The 22,457-nt window shown below is 36.1% G+C and overlaps 1 protein-coding gene across 2 annotated transcripts in view; it reads right to left on the bottom strand.

Annotated features, from left to right (window-relative positions):
- Nucleotides 1-22,457, bottom strand: part of NAT1 (N-acetyltransferase 1) — an 88,842-nt gene that overhangs the window by 23,886 nt on the left and 42,499 nt on the right. For both annotated transcript variants that reach the window (XM_081751637.1, XM_081751636.1), the window contains 2 exons: nucleotides 19,765-19,925; nucleotides 17,362-17,493 (listed from right to left, as the gene is read on the bottom strand). In XM_081751637.1, the coding sequence (XP_081607763.1) occupies nucleotides 17,362-17,493; nucleotides 19,765-19,925 (293 nt within the window). The remainder of the gene's footprint in view (nucleotides 1-17,361; nucleotides 17,494-19,764; nucleotides 19,926-22,457) is intronic.

Below are 22,457 nucleotides of genomic sequence, written 5' to 3'. Positions count from 1 at the left end.
AGGCTGGCTGGCGCCCGCCCCCCTAATTTTTTCGATGCGCCTTATGGGTCCACGGTGTCCAACGTTGGTCCCATCTCACTATCACCTCCTGTTCTCTCGATATAAGTTATCGACATTTTGCCTAAAGAGGGCTCTGCTTGGCTCCATGACTACCCATGACAATGACTCTTCGTTCATTTTTCATTGAAATCGCTTATTTTTCTGAGTACTATGAGTGCATACTGTCCAACGTTGCTCCCATCATTCAACAGTTTCCCGTTCTTTCGATATAAATTGCTAATATTTTGTTTGTAAGGGAGATATGGCGTTACAATCATTACGTTTGAAGAAGAATTGAGGAAGATATTGCCTTGCCACAAACAACACCTATTATTATTATTATTATTATTATTATTATTATTGTTTTACTTACCACTAATGTTGCCTACCTTTATTTGCAATGCAATGTGTTACTAAAAAGCAAATCAAATAACACTCCCCGCCATTCACGCTCTCTCTGTGTTAGAGGAAAGCACATTTATTATATGAATCTTTCAAATAAAACGTTTCACAAGTTACTTCACTTTCAATGTGTAATTTCATATCGTCACTAGCAATCATCTTATCATCACTACGAAAATAACCCCCTCCTGCAAAAAAAAAAAAAAAAAAAAAACTGACCGTAGCGAAAAGGGCGTGAACATTCTTTATGCGATTAATCGGGTCCAATATTTCAATAAGTCTCTGCACACAAATATTTCAGTAAAAGAGGAAAAGTTATTCAAACATTCTCTGAATACCCATTTATGGGCGAAATGTGGTTTCCTTGGAAGTTTTTACGAGTTTAAAGGGCCACCATTTTGAACATTTTCGTCTGATTATTCTGGTTAACGAACTGAAGATATTTCAACAATTAATATTTGTGTCAAGTTTCATCTCAATCCGCTGAAAATTAGGGTGGTTACGGCATTCACAAATAGCGTTATATATATACAGATAGATAGATAAACAGACACACAGAGGGAGAGAGAAAAAGTGTTTTGCTCCCTTCTCGCACCTGTGGTGCGTCAGAGCTAAACCGGGCCCCTTTGCAAAACGTATTGACCAGCCTAACCTAAACACAAACCTCTTACTTGCTAACGTAGAAACGTGGTCGGGAGGCGTAAGGCATGTAGAAATTGTATTTTTAATAACCATGAGTATGATCTACTTCCATGTTTTTCTTTTTACTTTTATCAAGACAAAAAGACAAAAACAAAACAAAAAGTATTATCAGTACTAAACCTTACCAATAATAATTGCTACGAAAGACTAAATACGATCTCTTTTACCACCTCTCATGAGCTGCATAGTATATTATAAACAAAAATTTTTAAAAATGTCCTCACCGAAGATTCGAACTGGCGACCTTAGCATTTGTAAGCCAGCACCTTAACCACTACACCAAGATCATGGCATGGTGAAAGTTTAGTTTTCGGCGTATTTGTTGTATTTGTGTTTTATGTTCCCACTTCAACAATTTTTACTCTTTTTTCTAAGTTCAACAGCTGTGTCTGGCTTTCTCTTTCGGTGTCGTCCTTTATTTACACTATGCACTATTCGTATTCACAGCTTGTGTCTTTCTGCAATGTCTTATTCAGATTAAACTTTTCTTTTTGCCCCTCAGTAAACATTTGATTGATTTAATTCTCATACTCTCCACGGATGGAGAGCAGGAATGCCAGACTCGAAAAACAGGTGTACATTTACTTTCCTGACAGATAATACATTCATTTGAGGTATCATAAATTGTTGGGAATAGTATGCAAAAGGCAGATTAATTTTCGCACAGGAATACAAACCCAGTCTCAGAATACCTCTAGCTTTAAAACTATCAACAATTAAAATATTGAGTGTTACATACAAACGTAAGTTAATGATTGAGCTATTGATCAAGAGAACTAGTTTCCTTTTACAGGGTGTCTACTGAGTTTCATTTTCAAAATTCCAATATATTTCCAGTATATTCAGTATAACTATCAGCAAAATTTCAATACTTAATATAATGATTAAAAAAAAAAAAAATCTTTAGGAATAATCATACTCTTGATGATTTCAAGTTTGTACAGTAATTTTTTTCCATCAAAAATATTTTATTTTTAATAAATTTAGTTAGCCTTGATTTGTTTTAAATACAAATGATTTTTTTTTAACATTCTTTAAAGGGTCTCCCAACTCCCGCCACAGACCTCCACTCCACCCATTGCTTTAAATATCTAATTACAAAATGTATACAACTATTTGGAAAAATTTAGAATAGATATAAAAATTGTTTCTAAGACTTAAAACAATTACAAAAAAGCATTAACAAATTACCAGTTCCATGATTTTTTCCAGCATGTGGATCAAAATGCCAGTATATTTCCAGTATCAAAATTAAATTCCAGTATAATTCAAGTATTTCCAATATCAGCACACCCTGTTTTACTACAGTATGGATTGCATTTAATAATTGCTCACAACAACTAGTTACTACAACCAGTTTGGGATTATTCATTATTTACCACCCTGTATTATATAGAGGCACAGAGACATTTAAAAAACTACGAAACTGACCTACACAAGCTTTTGCTAGATTATAATTTTCTACATATTTTAAAGATTATTCTACTACGTATGGTAATTGTTTTATCAGCCTCAGTAAGATGCCTGTTTCGTTGACTTTGAACAGAATAATAGCAACAGACGAGAGAGAGAGAGAGAGAGAGAGAGAGAGAGAGAGAGAGAGAGAGAGAGAGAGAGAGAGAGAGAGAGAGAGAGAGAGAAAGAAAGAAAAGGTTTGGATTGCGCGTGAGGGGAAAAAACTACTGGAGTTTATAGATATTAGTTAAAAGCGAAACCATGCGAAAATATATTCGTAATGTACACTCCGGGAAAGTCTGCGGCATTTTTTTGTCAGTTTTTCTAGACTACTTTCATTAAGCCAACGTTTACTTATATGCACTATTGGCCACGGCAAAAAAGACAAAAGGAAAAATGAACTGGCCTTCTGAACATCCTCTCGCTAGATTTCCAGTTAAAAGAAAGTTATTTTGTAGGAGAATGGTCAAATAGGTACTAATTTTGCAATTCTCGTAAAGATATGAAGACCTGAAAGTCTTACTGTCGTTCCACATATACTGTAATTCACTGTGGTCAATGATATACTCGAAGAAATAAGGTGTTTTTTTCCTCTGGTTTAAGCATATCTAAGAATAGTAAATCTACTCTTGGCAACACAGCTCGACTGTGGAGTTGATCTCTCCCCTCTCTTGCCCTACACAAGAACCACATGCAAATGCTTCGAACACAAAAAGAGAAATGAATGTTTTAAGGCACAAGTAGTTTTTCTTTTAAGCATTAAGAGGCGTTGTGCCTGGGAATATTACATAATGCGCTACTGAAGCTGAAGTACGAAGGGAAGAAAGAACAGCTTTCGTTATTCCCTTGTTTATTTTTAACGAAAGTGCTACAAACTTTTCTTTTCTGCATTTATATATATATATAAATAAAAATTTATTGGGTACTCTTGCGTATCAGTTGGTATTTTATTTGATATTACTTAAAAGGTTTCACACATTCCTGTCAGTGACCAATATTCCTAACGAAATCGACACGAAAATGCATGTGTGTGACAACTTGGAACCATGCTTTATGTGCGTATGCTTCTAGATTCGACTTCCTGAGGGAGGTCATTTGTATGTTCGTTATCTGAAATTTGGGGTACTTTTTTAGCATCCAATTCGTAAAATCATATTACACTACTAATACTACCACCACTACTACCAATAATAATAATAATAATAATAATAATTTCCTGACATTACAGTCCCGAACTATGGTCTACCAAACGACTTTCAGATGAGTGACGTCTGGTAAGCACATTACCCCCAACGTAATTTTTACTGGATTTCTAGGTCAACCAGATTGCAGAGTTTTGTGTGGTCCCCACATTGACTCAAATGCGATTGTTATCGAGTTTCTAGACCTTCTGAATGGTTTCAGTTGAGTAATGTGTGCTCAACACAACCCCAACGCAATTACTGGGGTTTCTAGGCCTGCAAGCCAGCTTTTAGTTTAATGATGTGTTAGTTTGTTACTGGGTATCTGGTCCAAGCAGACGTTTACAGTTAGGCGATATTTCAGCATATGGACCCGAACGCGATCAATACTGCGGTTTCTAGTGTTAACAGACGGCTTTTCGTTGAGTGAAGTACTGTCAGCACATCGAACTCCAACGCGGTTGTTACTGGATGTCTACACTTACGAGAATAGTTCTAGTTAAGTGATGTGTGGTCGCCACATTAATCCCAATGGGTTTATTACTGGGCTTTCTAGGCCTACCATATTGCTTTAGTTAAGAGTCTTCATCCCGGCGAAATTAAAATACCGCTAATTTTACAGTAATTATGTGATATCTTCAAATAGATAAAGGATGATCGACATGTGGAACAAGAGCGCCCTAGACAATATTATTTTACATGAGAAACCGTTATCACGACTCACTTATCTGCTTTCGATTTCGAGCCATTTTGAAAATCGGCATTTATTTTCGCGTTTCTAAACGGTTGAAAATGGAAAGCTACTAGGTGACTTGTGGTAACGGTACCTCATGCAAAATAATATTGTCTAGGGCGCTCTTGTTCCATATTTCAATTACCTTTTATCTATTTGAAGATATCACATAATTACTGTAAAATTAGCGGTATTTTAATTTCGCCGGGATGAAGACTCTTAAATGATGTATCGTCAGCACATGAATATCAACTCAAATATAAATGAGTTTCTAGGTATACCACATGGCCTTGAAAATTACAGAGATCGCCCATTCTACACTATCACCGGTTGCTCACTGCACATTGACGTGCTACTCCTCACGCAGTACGGGCTTTGCCCTAACATACTACCACCAATAGCCCTGACCGTTGCTAGCCCAGATTACTGGTATGTTTCCTCACTATAGAGGTTTCAATATACAGAGTGCATCATTTATAATGTCCAACCGCCATAACGGAGAAACCAAATGAGGAAGAAAACTTTGCACGAAGAAACTATGAGGACAGCTTTCCATGTATTAAACAGAAATAACAAAACAGTTTTTCCAAATGGCATTACGTTAGATTATTGCATACTTCAATCAACATGTCGAACGAAAACTTAAAACACCACATTTATTATTCAGTGTTGTAAACTAAGGATGTTATAGTATCACAAACATCCGAAGTTTGGAAGCCTCTAACACATATTAGTCCAGTCAAGTTAGACAAAATAGCTAAATCCAGAAGAAAAAAAAAATCGTATAGTGGTTTTCAAAGCTAAACCAAGTTTTCTTATCAGCAGTAAAACTTTCATATGGTTGTTAGCGGCCACGTGCGGTTTGTCAACCAGTTGGATGTTGACGGTATTACAAAAGCTTAGCCGCTCTCCCTGTCGCCAGGGTAAACAACGAAGTCTCGAAGTATCCTTTCTGAGTGTTGCAAACCAATAAGCAGATACGTAAAACCAGAATAACCATTTAAAATAGGGATAAAATACGTACAGGTCATTGAACAAGTAATATTCTCTTCTATTAATATGATAATAATAATAGTTTTACGTCCGAGCCGTTTCGAGCTACTGTGAATTTTCGATAATGCTCGGAAAATAGAATAGATCCTGGACCGCACGTTGGACCTATATTTTTTTACCCGTATGAATCGGGTTTGCTCGATTGAACCGAATGAATAGGGATGACCTGATAATCCCGTTTTTATGAAAACAAGCTTAGTCTGTCATTATTGTAAATGATGTGTTGTTTCACTTTATTATCATAACACAAACTGTTCTAATTATCATGTACGAACTCTGAGTCTATCGGGTCAAACGGTCCAAACAGGCCAAACGGGTTTATCAGGTCCAAGGATCGAGTAAACCAAACGCAAAGGGATCGAGCGGGTACAGTTTACCCGAAACGTTCAAGCACTAATTATAGGTTAAAGTCAATACTTAAGAGCTCTAATTGTTTGCATTCACTTTTTTCTTTTTTTTAGTTAGCCGACCAACGAACTTGCTGATACTTAAATATAAATGCTCAAATCTAAATTATTGCAATGAGCATCAACGTGATTTACTATTAGGAGTTAGCGTGATGCACTAATGTTAGTCTTTTATAAGTATTATTATTATTATTATTATTATTATTATTTGTTTATGCCCTTCATGCAACTTAGAATCAATTTCACATAAAGCACTATATCAGATCTGATTGAACATTATTTTGAAAATTCTCACAAATAGATAAAATAAACAATTGGAACTTCACACTTCAAGAGTTCAAAACATGTCCTCGTTTTAGTTTTCCTCAGTTTCTGAGGACGATTGATCTATCTCAATGAAAACATGATCTTTGTCTCCATCAAAAATATTTTGCAAGACACGATAACTTTGTTCAATGTCCTGGGAAAACATTATTATTCGACAGGCCATTTGTCTATAATGACAATTTAGAACTTTTTTCTTTTAAAAAAAGAAATGATTAAAAATCATTTCTCTAAGTACCTAAATCCTCATATGTATTAATGTATGCAGGTTAATATCTTAGTAATAAAGCTATCATTATTAATTTCCTGTGTATAGTAGCCTAATTTGTAGTTTGTCCAGTTTTTATACACGTGACGAATCACATTAGAAAGACACTGATCAATTATATATTGACCTGTATATCTTAAAGTTAGAAATAATATACTTACAAGCAGAGCAGATAAACAGGCAGAATCTTTATTAAGCCTATTACTTATATTACATATTATTAGCAATAAGAATAATTATAACTAAATTCCTGGCGCAACAGCCTTTTAGAAGGCCTGAACTTATGGCACTCATTTCTGTGGGGTAATATGTTTAGAGGTCGGCACGGGCTCGGGCTACTATGATAACTGTAATGGGGTTAGCCATACTGAGAGCTTTATACAGTTCTACCTGAGCTGGGGCGGCAACGCCGGAATCTAGTTACAATGAAGGATTTATGGTAGGGACAAGTAAACCCTTAGATCTTGAACTTCGAGGAAAAAATTGGTTATGTTTTGTCGCGTACTATAAGTGAAATTTCGCACATACCCTAGGGAGGGTGTATATAACATACTAAAAGTCCTGAAATATCCGGTGACTGCTTTGGCCACCATATTGAAAAATGGCGGACAAACCGTGGTTTTTAAAGGTAATAACTGGTTCTCTTTTAATAGCTATGACTCAAGTTGTGTTAACACTATTGATGATACATTCATTCGAATAACGAAAGGACTAGGCTTACAGATCATGTATCATACTTACTAGTTTACTTCACATGAGGGAAGGGAGGGATTTCCATTTTAAAATCCCCCAAATTTTCCTTCTTCCAATTAGTTTTCTTATACTTTAAAGAAGAAAAAAAAAAAAAAAATATAACAAGCTGAAATTTTGCACATGCCTTGAAAGGTGTATGTAACAACATACTAAGAGTCTTGAAATATCCGGTGACGGGTTTGGCCGCCAAATTGTGGTCTTTAAAGGTTCTCACTTTAATAACTATAACTCACGTTGTATTTGCACTATTGGTATTTTTTTTTACGTCGTTCGAATAACAAAGGATTACGCTCACAGAGACTTACCAATCTACTATACATATGGGGAAAGTAACGGAGGGATTTTTTAAAAATCCCAAAATTTCCCTTCTTCCGATTACTTTTTCTAATCAGTTGACAAACTCGTCCTCTGACAGTAGCAATCAAATACACCATAATACACACAATATAACATCCAAGTTTCATTGAAATCATAGCGATAGAATCGGAATCGCAAATAAAACTTCATTAAGTGCTACTACTTGACTACGCATAGAGCGAGTAAGTCGTTCTGTCCAGCTACATTCCCTAACTGTTGCGTTTACATCTTTAACGCCAGTTGTCACATCTCAAGAGAAATTCCTTGCGAATCTGAAGTCTAGATTTATTTAAATACTTTCTAAACATCTCACGGCTACTGGCACCAGTGTTCTTCGAGCCTCTGGAGATGAATATACCCAGATTGTGCGTACAGGAATAGAACTCTCTCAAACACCCAGATCCAGTATCAATTATTGGAGGAGATATTGATCTGCTTGTACTTTTGGCCTCATTAGCAAATGAGGAAAGATGTTACATTCATAAAACCTGACAGGGAAAAAAGTCTTCAGTTCAAGAAAATTACAAGAAAATCTTTTAGACACGAAGACACATTTACCATTTTTTATAAAGATAATCAAGAAAGTTCTGTCGCTTTTTCACCCATCACCTCTGAACGTTGACTTATCACCTAAGACGTACCTGGAAGATCAAAAATAGTCCCCATCAGCATCGACTACCTTCTGCCAACGTTCTGAAAGGCCATGGATTCCATCGCGATAGAAGCTGGTGGCTGTCAAGCGAAGAGAGCATCAAGTGCATTTTGCACCTCTACTAGGGATTTGAACTGGCGTTCTCTAAGATAATTGTCCAAGGAATGGAACAGGTGATAATCGGGTGTAATGCCCGGAGAATACGGCGGATGCAATAGTATTTCCCATCCAAGGCGCACAATGGTTTTCCGGGTCATCCTAGCCATGTAAGACTTAGCGTTGTTCTGTAACAGGAGGACCCCTTTGCGATTCAGAGCTGCTGGCTCCAGAATTTTGAGTTTTTCTTGAACACGGCTCACCTGCTGACAAACAGATGCATTGATACTCTGACCAGCTGGTAGCAATTCTCGATGCACGATGCCGCAAATAGTTCAAACAGGAGGACCTTCTTTTACCAGTGCTGGTTTTGGAACCGGTTCATGGGATACTAACCAATATCGATACCGCTGTGGAGTTTCGTACAGGACCCTCACCTCATCATTTGTCAACACCAGAGATGCAAAAAACCCGGCTTTTTTTGAATTGATGGTTTCTTGCACATAAAAGACGGCTTTTTTTGGGGGAAGGGGGGAAACGAGAATTTTGAAAATTTTGGCTTTTTTCATTTCCATGATTTTTCTGTTTAAATAGCTTTCTTATAGTACACTCTAAAGTTAAATAAGATTCCATGACCTAGATGCCATATTTCGCTCTGGAATTCACCATCATGATGGATGGAGCACATGGTTTATGAATTAAACATAAAGTACGTGGTATTTGAGGGCAATTTTAGAAGTTATTTAACTATTTTAACTTCTGAATTATCGACATTTTTTCTTCTCTAGATCATTTATTTTTAGTCATCCGTGTTTCACTTCTTACAGCACAGAACTTCTAACATATAATTAAACTTGTGTTTTTCAATATATCCATCAGAGCGTACGTTTTGTAATATATCTGTCAGAGCGTACTTCCACATTTCCGTTATACTGTAGCTATGCAATGATTTAATAATAATCTTCCGGACACAACCTTGAATACCATTTGATATAAGTAATCAGTATCGGATTTAGAAAAATATTTTGGAGGGGGTTTTCTGAATAATGTTTGGTTTTTCTAAAAATTCCTAAATTTTATTTAAGAGGAGCTTAAGTTTATAAGTACAGGCTTAACAAATATTTCGTTTCGTTTGTATATTCAGCTATAATCTTCCAGATACAACCTTGAAGACCATTTTATACTGATAATCAGTGGCGTATTTAGAAAAGTATTTTGGAAGGGGCTTTTCTTATTAATGCTTAGTTTTTCTAAAAATTCCTAATTTTTTTATTTGAGGACAGCTTGAAGTTTATGAGTAAAGGCAAAACTAATATTTAGTTTGTTTTAGAAATTCCGTGATTTCGGGGTAGAGGCTTCAATTTGAAAAATATCCCCACCCTAACCCTCTTCGCAAATGCATCACTGCTGGCAATTAGTAATAATAAAGATTTAAAAACGATTAGAAAGGAAGTCGACCAGGATTCACAGTATACGCACTATTTCTACATTCACAGATGGAATTAAGAAAAACTTTTGTCAAAATGTTCGAAGGGGGGGGGGGGGTGAATCCCGGGCTTCACGATAGAAGCGCCAAAGCTAACCACTCACTCATGTTTGTTGTGAAATGTATTCTCTCTCTCTCTATGGCCACAAAAGCTCTCCATTGACTTCTGTCCTTATCCAATTCAATCCAGTTTCTACTCTGGACTCCTATTTCTGCTAGATCCATCTCAATATTGTCCTCTCATCTGGGCCTAGATTTTCCTAATGTACGTTTCCTGATTGGATTTCCAGTTAAAACTTTGAAAGCATTCCTATTTTCTTCCATTCTGGCTACATGACCTGCCAATCTGAGCCTCCTAGACTTAATGATCCTAACAATGTTTGGTAAACCGTATAAATTATGTAGTTCCTTCTTATGAAGTTTCCGCCATTCCCCATTCCCGTTCCCGTTCCCGTTCCTCTTGGGTCCAAATATTCGTCTCAGAATTTTATTCTCAAATAATTTCAGTTTGCGTTCATCCCTCAGCGTAAGCGACCATGTTTCACAACCATAAAGCATAACAGGAATGATTATAATTTTATATATTTTAAGCTTTAAATTCCTTGACGGAATTCGCAACAACAAAATATTTTGAACTGAATAATAACAAGAATTTTCTGATTTCAGTCGACATTTAATTTCTTCGTGGGTATGATTTTGGTCTGGTAATACTGATCCAATATATTTGAAAGCATCCACCAGGGTTTGAAAAAAAAACTTATTTTTGAAAAAACCCAACACACCTGGGCCCATGCGGGTTTTTTCGGGTTTAATTGAGTATTTTTGGGCTTAATTGTTTTTTGTTTTTTTCGAAATATTTCAATATCTTTGAGGTAAAAATGTCAAAATATGATTTACATTTCAAGACTGTCATTGTCACAACTTACAACAATTTTCTATTCACTGCTGTTTTGAAAAAAAATTGCCGTAAATTTGAAACTTTATATTGGATAGCCGAAAAATCTATACAGCAAATTTAAAATGTCTTATGCTTTTACCCTCAAAATTTCAACTTAAAAAGTCCGAAAATTGCACCCTGTAGCATGGATACCCGCTATTTTGAATAACGGCCGCCATTTTGAAATTTTATGCCGCCAAAATATATACAGCTAATTTAGTCTCTCGTGCTTCTAATCTGAAAATTTCAACTTGAAAGACCGAAAGCTGCCCTTTGTAGCGTGGATATCCGCTTTTTGAAGAAAGAAAAAAAAAGCCATTTTGTAATTTTACGTTAGTATGCCGCCAAGATGTATACAGACAATTTAGAGTGTCTTCAGCTTGTATCCTGAAAATTTAAAAGACCAAAAGTTAACATTGTGTGGTACAGGCAGGCAAACGAACAAATGTATATCGAGTCATCCCAGGAGCCTCAGTGATGTTCGCCAAATATGAATACCAAATAGCTATATTAATTTTATTAATTTAAAACAAAGACATAATTCATCAAAATGTCTTACTTGAAATAAATATATATCAACGTAAAATAAGTGGTTTTATTGTTGAAGTTTGCTTTCGATGCTTTGTGCGTTCAATTACGGGAATTTCCCGAGCACTTGCTGCAAGACGGTTCTTTTCTGAAAATTAATTTAAAACAATTAACAAAGATAGGCCTATAATTCATATTTTATAAAATAAATGCTTCAAAATGTCATAAATTAAATATCTTCCAGCGTGAAATATATAGTTTTATTGTTGAAGTATTCCTCCGATGCCTTGTGGGTTCAACTGCGGGGATTTCCCGAACACTTCTTTCACAGCGGGTTTTCCCTGAAAATGCAGCTTGCTTTACTGTACATCGAAACTTCCATTAATACTGGTTTGAATTCAGCACTTAAAATAATAAGCGTTACGTAGTCTTGGACGCTCCGAGCATTAAGCTTCTTAATTTTGACAAGAAATGTATGCTATTGCTGGTGTTGATTTTACAGAATGCTTATTTGAAGGGTAGCAACAAATTACTGAACCGAACTGTTGTTAGAAAACCAAATTTTACTGAATACTTTTGTTACCATCAAAAGAAATAATACTAATGTATTTACATATTTACTGTTAGTACCGGCACGTATAACCTTAAACCCGTCAACGTAAGAGGGATAACGTCCCTCGGCGGCGCCGAGGCAGGAAGCACACTATTCTCGGAAAGTATTTTCTAAAATATAAAATTGCTTATTTTACTTCAAATCTATATATATAAAAGAGAACGTACAAATCCTTTGTCCGCTCATCACGCTAATACGGCTGAACCAATTTCTTTTATTTTTGGGGGGTTATTAGGATTTGGACCCTAGATGGTTTTTATCATATCACTTTAATTTTCAATTACCAGTGTCTTGAGATAATTGACCAATAATTAACGTACAAATCCTTTGTTAGTTCATCATAGGTATAAAAATAAACGTACTTATATGCAACCCGCATGACCGTGTCACTCGGCGGGTTAACATACATGACAGGCGTTATAATGGTTTTTATCATATCACTTGAAAGCGAAAAAGTAAAAATTATCTAAGTAACAAAGTTTATTGCGTTCGGGGGTGACCGCAGCGAACCGGGGCGGGTTAACATAAATGACAGGCGATATAATGTTAACATTTACTGCAATCTTCTATGGTTTTTATCATATCACTTGAAAGCGAAAAAGTAAAAATTATCTAAGTAACAAAGTTTATTGCGTTCCGGGGTGACCGCAGCGAAGCGGGGTGAACGCTGCTAGTAGACTATAAGCATAATCCACACATTAATTTGTTTTAAATTTATCTCAAGCTAAGGTGATTTTTTTATTCATTCATTCAGTGCATTTAGAACTTTACAAAGGTCTTATGTTGAATGTTGCTGTCTACCTTGACGTGAAAGCATATAATTTGCGCAAGGAAAGTTCAAAAGTTGATAAAAATAACTTTCAATCTAATCACCTTATTTGTACCAATAATATACTAACAAAAAGGTAAAAAACAGGTAGGTTTTAAGGAGGGTTTTTTCAGGTGGGCCCAACCCGAAAAAAGGGCAAACCCTGGTATCCACTGTGTCGAAAGTATCAATTGATATTTTAACGCATTCATAATTTGCCGTATTACGATCCTTATGAACTTCTTTGTATTTAGATTTCTCTGCATTTACTCATGTCCCTGCAAAGGTTTAATAAGGCCTCTGCATTTCTTTTGATTGTTCTATCAGATTCACATCAGCATACACCATAACCTGGGGAATACCATTCAACTCTACGCCCTGGTTCCTATCTTTTTCTTATAGCGTACTCCGGAACAAAGCTGAATAATAACGGCGATAACGCATATCCTTGTTTCAGGCCAATCTCGACGTGGAAGCTCGCATTTTTCTACTCGGACTTTACTCTGGAATTCATTTAAACACATAATAAATCTAGTTTTTTCGGTATTCCAAATTCTGTAAGAGTGTTGTACAATGTTTCCCTCCTAACCAACTTGTAAGCCTTTCTAAAATCAATAAACCGTTGATGTACTGGGTAATACATTCCCATTTCTTTTCGAGTATTTGTCGAATGGTAAATATCTGGTCGATTTCAACTAAATCCACACTGATAATCTCCAATAATTTCGTCTGCATGGGATCAATCTTATTAATAGAATGTTAAGAGAAATGCTTCGATATATATTACAATAAATTTTGTCGTCTTTCTTGTGAATTGGAACAGTGTGATTCTTCCACTCTTTTTAAATGTATTCCATAGTTTTTTTTTTTTTTTTTTTTTTAAAGAAAAAAAAATCGTAACGATATGTTGAATTTTCTTGTTAAAAATTCAGAAACCTTGAGATCTGGGTAAACCGTGATGGCGGTCATATATTCTACAGCCTAGGAAACCATACGCTCAGATGAACAGTCTATTACGTATATGATCCACGGAACAGAAAATCCGATACTTTCCAGATTCTGAACAAGCTTAAGGAACAGTCAGTGCATTATAGAATTTGGAGCTTTAGCAATTTTGCAGATCCGAAGCATCTGATAGGTGTTAACAGATTATCACGTATGTGATCAGTGAAAAATTTGTTCGAAATATTCTTACAATGTATATGAAAGTTAAAACTTAACTGAAAAATTTCAAGAATGTAGAGAACCACCCGAAACGCAAGCTTTTGATGTGCAGATTTCTCTCATGTTTTTCTTTATTTTGCTTCAAAAAGAGGGTATCTGATATTTTGATGTACTGGGTACTTCATACAATTTTGCTAGTTACTTGTGTATCATTTTTTGAAAGTACTTATTGTATACAAGAGGTTAAAATATTATTACATATATTGGTTAATCCTTTGGAATTCATAATGTAAATATGTTAAGAATTTTAAAAAAAATCTTTTTGAAATTCATGGTTTATTTCGAGGTTTCATATTATTATCTGCATCAACCACTAATTAAATGAGTTTTTTTTGTTGTATAGAAGCGAAATAAAGTGTTTTATCAGTTTAAAGCAAAATTTTCAAAAAAAGCAGAAAAAACCGAGCTTTTTTCACCCCCCCCCCCCCCCGAGCCCTTGCATCTCTAGTCAACAACCTGTCCAGAAATGGCTCCTTCAGATAAGACAGCAAAGAAACACAGGTATCTGCTCGTGTTACCTTTTGGCCCAGAGTTAAATCATGTGGGACTTATTGACCCAACTTGAAGTGCTTCCCAAGTTAATGGAGGTGCTGCCGAATAGTTTCTCCACTCACACCGAATTGTAGTCCCAGTTCGTCACATGTTTGTCCACTGTTCGCCTCAATTGCTGCCTGAAGATCTTCACTTTGTACATGTGTCTTCCGGCACGTGGTGCGCCTTCGAGTGTTTCGTCACCGTCCTTATAATTGTTCAATAACTGCTGCACTGTCCACGTAGTCACGACAACCTCACCAAAGGTCTGGCATATCTTCAGCCCCGCTGCAGCGACGTTTGACCCCAGTTTGAGTTCGTACATCATATACGATCTTATTGACGCTCTCATGTTCACTCTGTAGTGACTGAACCGCCACAACCAGGTAGTATGTTGGATATACCCACACCAACAACTGGCCTTCGCCTTATTTCCATTCGCATTCAACTCACGGTGTGAGGGCCAATTGAAGACAGACCTCGACAAAAAGGGAAAGAACTTTCTTGGTTACCTTTACACAAATTGTATATGCTGTCGTAGGTGCGATAGATCATCAGTTCCTTATCGTCAAGGAAAGTGAAGGGCATACCATTTACTAAAGAAACTCAAAGACCTACAAGAACCAGTCATTTTCAACTATGAGAATGCGACCAACGAATCCTTCACTGCTCCTGGTGAACTGTTTCTTCTTACTTTGTATGGTGCTGAAAGATCAGCGTTTATCTTAGATCAGCTGCATTATCGAGTATTCATGAAAGCTATTGTGAAATATCCCTTCACAAGTGTAATTCAGTTGGAAGCTTTGCCACCTACAAGTGCAGCAGCCCATCAGCACTTATTTTGGGTTTAATATCAGGTACAACTCTGGAAAGGTAAGCTATCCCTACTTCCTGGGTATGGCAGAGGACTGAAATGTGTTCGGAAATAATCATGACAGTGGAAGCTAAAGCTCCAGACACTATTTTAGGTTATATATTGTAACTGCAAAATGGGATATCAACTCGTATTTAAGTACAGAAAAACAGGACATATTATATATATAGATATATATAATGTCGTGTAGACATTGTAATGGCAGTGGTTGCAAAAATTCCTATCATGAGGAAATCAATCCCAATGAAAATATGAACATGGATACTATTGAAACGTACCGATTGTTACTGAAAATCCAAACTGCATTAGAAGCACTGTGTACCGAAAAAGCACTCTGTTCTTAACGAATTCAACTATTATTGCCTTTCATTTCTGATACATGCAAACATTGTAAAAGCTTCTTTAAATTGGAAGTATTGTAGATTGCGCACCTTATCAAAATGATTTATTTCTTGTAAGTGTTACTATTGATAAATTAGGGAATTTGGTGGTTCGTAGATGATTTGGCTAAGATTAGGGCTAAACTGACCTCCGATAGAACCCTGCTACACCAATTGTACAAACACTTGTTATTTCTTTTTTATCATTATGATGCCAATGAAACTTCAGGAGGTTATATTTTGCACATTAAGGTGTATTTAATGTAAGTTTAATTGCTACTCACAGAGATTTTCAATATCAATAGTGCAAACACAACGTGAGTTATAGCTATTAAAACGAGAATCAGTTATTACCTTTAAAAACCACGGTTTGGCGGCCATTTTCCAATATGGCGTCCAAACCCATCACCGGATATTTCAGGTCTTTTAGTATATTGTTTTATATACCTTCCCAAAGGTATGTGCAAAGTTTCAGCTTATGATTTTTTTTCCAAGTTAATGTACACTCATGTCCAAAATGATTGTCGCATATCTATAACTGTATTCTTGTAAGAAAATAATTTGATGATTTTGCAGCGTACTTTTAATACTATGGGTATAATCGGGAAATGTATATTTGTGCTAAATTTCATAGGAAAAGAATTATAAATACGAAAATTAGAATGAGTAAAACAAAATGTTGCTAAATGGACAAGAAAGTTGTTTTTTTTTTTGTTTTATTGTTCTAATTTAGTGCTCTTTTGATATGAAATTTACCACATACATGTCTTTGCCGATTGTACACATACTAACATTATAAGAAATACCGGGCGAATTCGTTATCAAATTATATTCCTACAACAACATATTTATAGACATGCGACAATAATTTTGGAGATGAGTGTACATATTGACTGGACTATATACAGAGACGCACAGGTTAATGTAAATCGAAAGTACCTGTACACTGAATACCATGGTCATGGTATGACTTATTTCTACTAATAGGAACGAAATTACGAGAGCTTGAAAATTTAATTTTTTTCAAAGGCTTAATTTCGAAGAAAAAAAAAGGCTTAGATAAGTATAATATCTAATTACTTGTATGGTTTGTATTGAAAGTGTAAATTATTTTGCCGTTTAGAGCACTTCGATATCTCAAACCGTTCCGGAGATATGATAAACATTGATGTAGTTTGCAATCATGCTTAAATCGTGAAACTGCGAATTGAAAATTGCTGTAATGCTATAATAGAGAAGAAAAATCAATCATTTTAAATATTTTCCATAAATACGTCATTTTCAGTTGCGAACCTCATCAATACCTTCAATAGCTACCGCACAGCCTAAACAGCCCCAAATGATTTTCTCCTGCTTAGTGGTCTCAAATCCAACTTTAGAGATAATACGTAAAAACTTGATGGCTTCTCAATGACAACCATGCTGATATACTCCATAACGCAGAGCTAGATGGTAAATTCAACCATTCCTAGCTTTAACATATTTTGCATCTTAGATACCGTACAATTCATAATAATGACCAATCTCGGTCTTTCATCGCTACATTTCTTTAACTTACTTGCAACTGCTTCCACAGTTCAGCCTGAATTCTCAATAATGGGAATAAGAAATTCAGCCCTCTATCTTCCAAAATTAAAGCTAGTTGCTCCTTCGTTCGGTCCATTTCTGGAAGCATGTTAAGAAGATTCACCTACGAAAGAAACGAGATTTACATTTACTTAATACGTTGCATTTGTGAACACGTCAGTTCTGCATCTGAAGGATGAATAAACCTATGTATGCGTAAGTTCGATGTCTGAAACCATAGGCAGTATTAATTCCTGACGTTATATTCATATCATTGTTAGTCATCACCACTGAAATAAAACACTATTCGATGGAGGCCTAAAGTACTTCTACATAACAGAAGTGTGAGAGACTACTTAAAAATTAACAATTGTTAAACAGGAATAATTTTGGAAAAATATTCAAAATATTACTTAACATGTATCCAAGGGAAATTTATTTGGATTAGATTTCTGGGCTATTGGAAACTATGGCCATGTTAGCCCATTATGTTTGAAGGGTGCAGTCTCTCGGTGATCACATTGCCCAAGGAATCAGGGAGGGAAAAGCACGCTGGGACAATTACGTCAGGTACCATCCCAGCATTGCCCGGTGTGAATGAGGAAAACTTCACGCAGGATGGCTGGACTGAAACAGCTGTTACAATTTTTCAGCCAATTGTCCCCGCCGAGAATCGAACCCCTGACCGTTTGCATCAAAGACGAGAGCATTAGCGACTATCCTACGTGGGGCCACAAAAAGGGAAGTTCAAGCCAACATGAATAATACTCAATGTCCTCTCGAAGCTTTCTTTTTTTTTAATGCACGAACTGCCAACAAGTGATTTACAACCATCTCATACAATTATGATCATTACTTTCGATTATCGATGAAATAAATTCCTTGCACTGCCTAGCCTTCGGCTTTCCCCTCCGAGAAAAGAAAAAAAAGTACATACAGTGTGTCTACTGGAGACTAATCTGAGTTTTAAAAAAGCCAAGTGTCACACACACACACACAATATTATATATATATATATATATATATATATATATATATATATATATATATATATATATGAGAGAGAGAGAGAGAGAGAGAGAGAGAGAGAGAGGTATGCTATGCAGCCTGTGTAATGTTGAAATGTCCGTCTTCAATATTTTAATGGAAAGAATGCACACACTAGTGGATTAAAATAATATTTAAAAAAATTTTCCGGATGTTATTTCTACTAGAATACCTGTCGTAATCCACACTTTTGTTGGCCTCCACTCACCTTTCACAGCCATCCCTTTCCTCACCTGTCTACCGTTATTACCTATATTTGGATTTTTGCACATTCGTATTTGGTACAGAAAACTTACGCAGAAGACCAATTAATTGCAATAATGCTCATGCTTACACATTTAGATGTGCTACTGTATTGACACGTTACAAATACTAAGTGAATAAACTGCATATACAATAAAATAAAACATTTTCAGGTTACAATTTGGCTATTTTTCTCAAGCTGTCTATTTCTGTAGTACTGCTGACTCAAATAGTAAAGCCCCACAGCGCAGAAGAAAGTGTGTTATCGGGCCTTTTAACGTTATGTCTGGGACTGATTGATGCCGAATTGATTAAGATCTTATACATATTAACACCTCAATTTTTCTCGAACTACCTAGTTTCTCTGTAGATTACCATTTTTTCTTTTTAGTATTACATAATGTTTCCAGTATATCTTCAGTATTCATGTATCAGTAGGCACTATCACCAATTGACGAGTAGCATTTCAGAAACTCGGGACTACTATACCCCGGTAGGTTAGATTCCTTATATTCATTGATTCTATTGATTTTTCTTAATACTTTTAACCAGCGTGACAAAGGTTCGAGAGAAGAGCATAAACCTACATAGTATTACGAATCTACATACATCAAAATTAAGTGAAACTATTAATTCAAAATTCCTGAACGCTTCTATCCCATTTTGATTTTCAACAACCCAAAAGTTTACAACCTCAAAGAAAGGCGGATAAGAATCTAGAATTACAATATACACACACACATGTAAAACTTTCAAAGTAATGAGAAAATTCTTACTATGTTTCTTGTTACTAATAGCACCACTTGCCTGTGGCTGAAATATCGAACCGCAGACCCCGCTGCTTCGGACGGGGAATGGCGGATCTCTGGCACCAGATACGTCTAATGACTCAATATTAGCAACTAAATGAGTATGCAAGAATGTCCAATTCCGCTATTGCACTTTTTCAATGTTTTAACAATTGCTCAAAATTTTAATGGGAGAAGGATCTAAGGAAGAAATAAAATTATAAATTTAGTCTAACGCAATATAAACTTAATTACACGTATACTGTACTAATTACGGTAATACCGACTTACTAAGAGCAGTATCCTGAAATGCGTACCTTACTTTCATTGAAAAGTTTAAGCAGTTTTGTCTTTCCGTGGGATTTATGAAGCTGCTGCAAAGTTAATAAGAAAAGAGGGTAATGCGTCCCATTTTCCATTGGTTCTGCTATTTCTGCTAGTGTTGCCAGTTCCTCTGCAATCGCATGCGCAGCAAATACTGGAAGAAAAATGAAGACACCTAAATAAAAATACAATTGAAGGAAGCTAATCTTGAGTTTATAAGAGTTACACTTGGAGGGATGAAGTCATCTCTTCCTACCTTCATCCGCTCTTCCCACTGAAACTACTCTTGTAGAATACCAGTCCAATTTCCTTACTAAAACAGTGTTTTGTTATGGCGTTTCTACTTAAGATTTTGATTATTAGGATAACATTCACGACTAGTGTATTACATTGCGATATTGTTACTTAAGAGCTCCATCGTTTATTACATTGTTAGAGTACACATGGAACTGATGGAAGAGAGTGCAATTAGAAGGGGAGTTCGACAAGGATGCTGCCTCTCGCCAACATTATTTAATGTGTCTATAAGAGATAGTGAAAAATAGTTTACATGATGACGGCATTTTCGTAGGAGGTATAATGATTAGATGCATAAGATTTGCAGGCAAAATGGCGTTTATTGCAGAATCTGAAAAAGAAATCAATAAAATGTTAGAAAACTTGAGGATGGGCTTTGAAGAATATGGGCTGAAAATGTTAGAAAGACGAAAGCCATGATGATTGGAACGAAGAGGTCTGTGTCAAATATAAAAGCGGGAGGAGAGAAAATAGAACAAGTAAATAGCTTTCGATATCTGGGTAGTATTCTTAGTAATGAGAAGTGCGAACGTGAAATAAGCTCAAGATAGGAAAGGCGAAAGAAGTCTTTAGGGGGAGGAAAAGTTTTGTGGGACCTTGAATAAAGAGTTGAGAAAAAGACTAATAAAATGCTTCGTGTGGACTGTTGTACTGTATGGGGAGGAAACGTGGACATTACGTAAAAGTGGTGAAAAACGACTGGAAGCCTTCGAAATGTGGGCGTGGAGAAGAATGAAAAGAATCAGTAGGGTCGAGCGGAAAACGAATGAGAGGGTGTTAGAAATGGTGGGGGAGAAAAGAACACTTTTAGATATTGTTAAGAAGAGGAAGAGAAACTGGTTGGGAAACTGCCTAAGAAATTGTATCATGAGGGACGTCCTAGAGGGTGGTGGGAAAGAGGGAGGGGGCGAAGGAGACTACAATTAATGGATGATATAAAAAATAGAAAATCATACGTGAAGACGAAGAGGTTAGCGGAGGACCGTGGAGCATGGAAGCTTCTCAGCTGCCGCAAGTGACCTGCCAGTAAGGGCAGAATACCTATGATGATGATGACAGTACAGGCCTTTGGGGTAGGAGACTCGGGTTCGACTGGTATGAGCTCAAGTGGTTCGGATCTCACGTTACGCTGTAGGACCACGTCTCATAGGCCTTGTTGCTGAAAGGACGCTAAATTTCAATCTAATCAACCAACTAATGTAAAATAATTATCTGCTTACTTTATCTGCGTTAACGCACCGGAAAACTGACGAACTTCTTTCGGCACTGTATTGTGATTTAGCGCTGTCTTACAAAAATCACTCGTACAATAACCAAACAAATTTCCAGTGGGTTGTCAGTAACTCACAGGATTGCAACTTAGACTACATAATGAGATTTGGCAGAACTTGAAAAGTAACTAAAAACAACAAACCACATTGCTTTTTCAATGACAAGTTACATGGCCCTGAGCAAGCATTCTATTCGCTCCAATTTGCAGCAAGCAACAGTACATACTTTTCGAATATTTTCAATGTCAGATGCGCTACCTATGAATATTGTATTACTATATCAACTGATCTCTTCGGCAAGTAAAAAAGAAGTATGAATACATAAGTGCAAACCGTATGTTTCTATGTCAACTAGTTGTAATGATAGACTTAAATCTTTCAATATAAAAATTATGAAAATCTTTAGAATAAATTGTTTCACTTTTAACTGCGAGTAGATTTAGACTCGAGGTTTGGTCCAATATTTTCTTGTAAGAAATCGAACTCGTAACATATCGCAGGCCAGTATAGGTATATTATTTTCGGAACAGCTATGACGTTTGGCGCGAAGCTAGGTAGCGAGCCGAAACATGGGAAGGGAGTGATGAGTTGTGCCGAGTGAAAGCGCTGTGGTCGGTATGTGTAAGCTGTTAGCCAACTGTTTTCGCGCTGTTGTAGAAATGTCACGCTTTGCGACTAGATTCAGAGCTGCACGTACGAATGCTCACAGCTGTTTCGAAAATAATCTACCTATAAAATAACTTACTGTATTATTTGTATCTGCTAGATGCATATGAAATTACTTTTTCAAACATTTCAATAAGTATAATAAGAGTAGTTTAAAAAATATAACTTTTTTTCGTAGAACAATTTAAAAATCCGATATAATCAATGTGATGATTATTTTTTTAAAAGCTTTGTATTCACGTTTGAGTATTTCATCAATTTCCTCCTTCCGAATACATGTGGACTCAAAGAATGCTGAACAAACGTGTAGGCACCCGAATTATACAATAAATGATCACATTCAAAATTAACTAGTCTACTTCAAGATACGCAGATGTTAAGGAGAGCTGATACAATCAGGCGGGAAAATGACCTCTTACCTTCACTCGTACAACTAGCTATACAAAATTTTA

The sequence above is a fragment of the Thermobia domestica genome, chromosome 3, assembly GCF_964235325.1.
Source record: "Thermobia domestica chromosome 3, izTheDome1.hap1.1, whole genome shotgun sequence".
In the NCBI taxonomy this organism is placed as follows: Eukaryota; Metazoa; Arthropoda; class Insecta; order Zygentoma; family Lepismatidae; genus Thermobia; species Thermobia domestica.
Note: the sequence above shows the minus strand (reverse complement) of the source record. Positions and strands in the feature narration are given on the sequence as shown.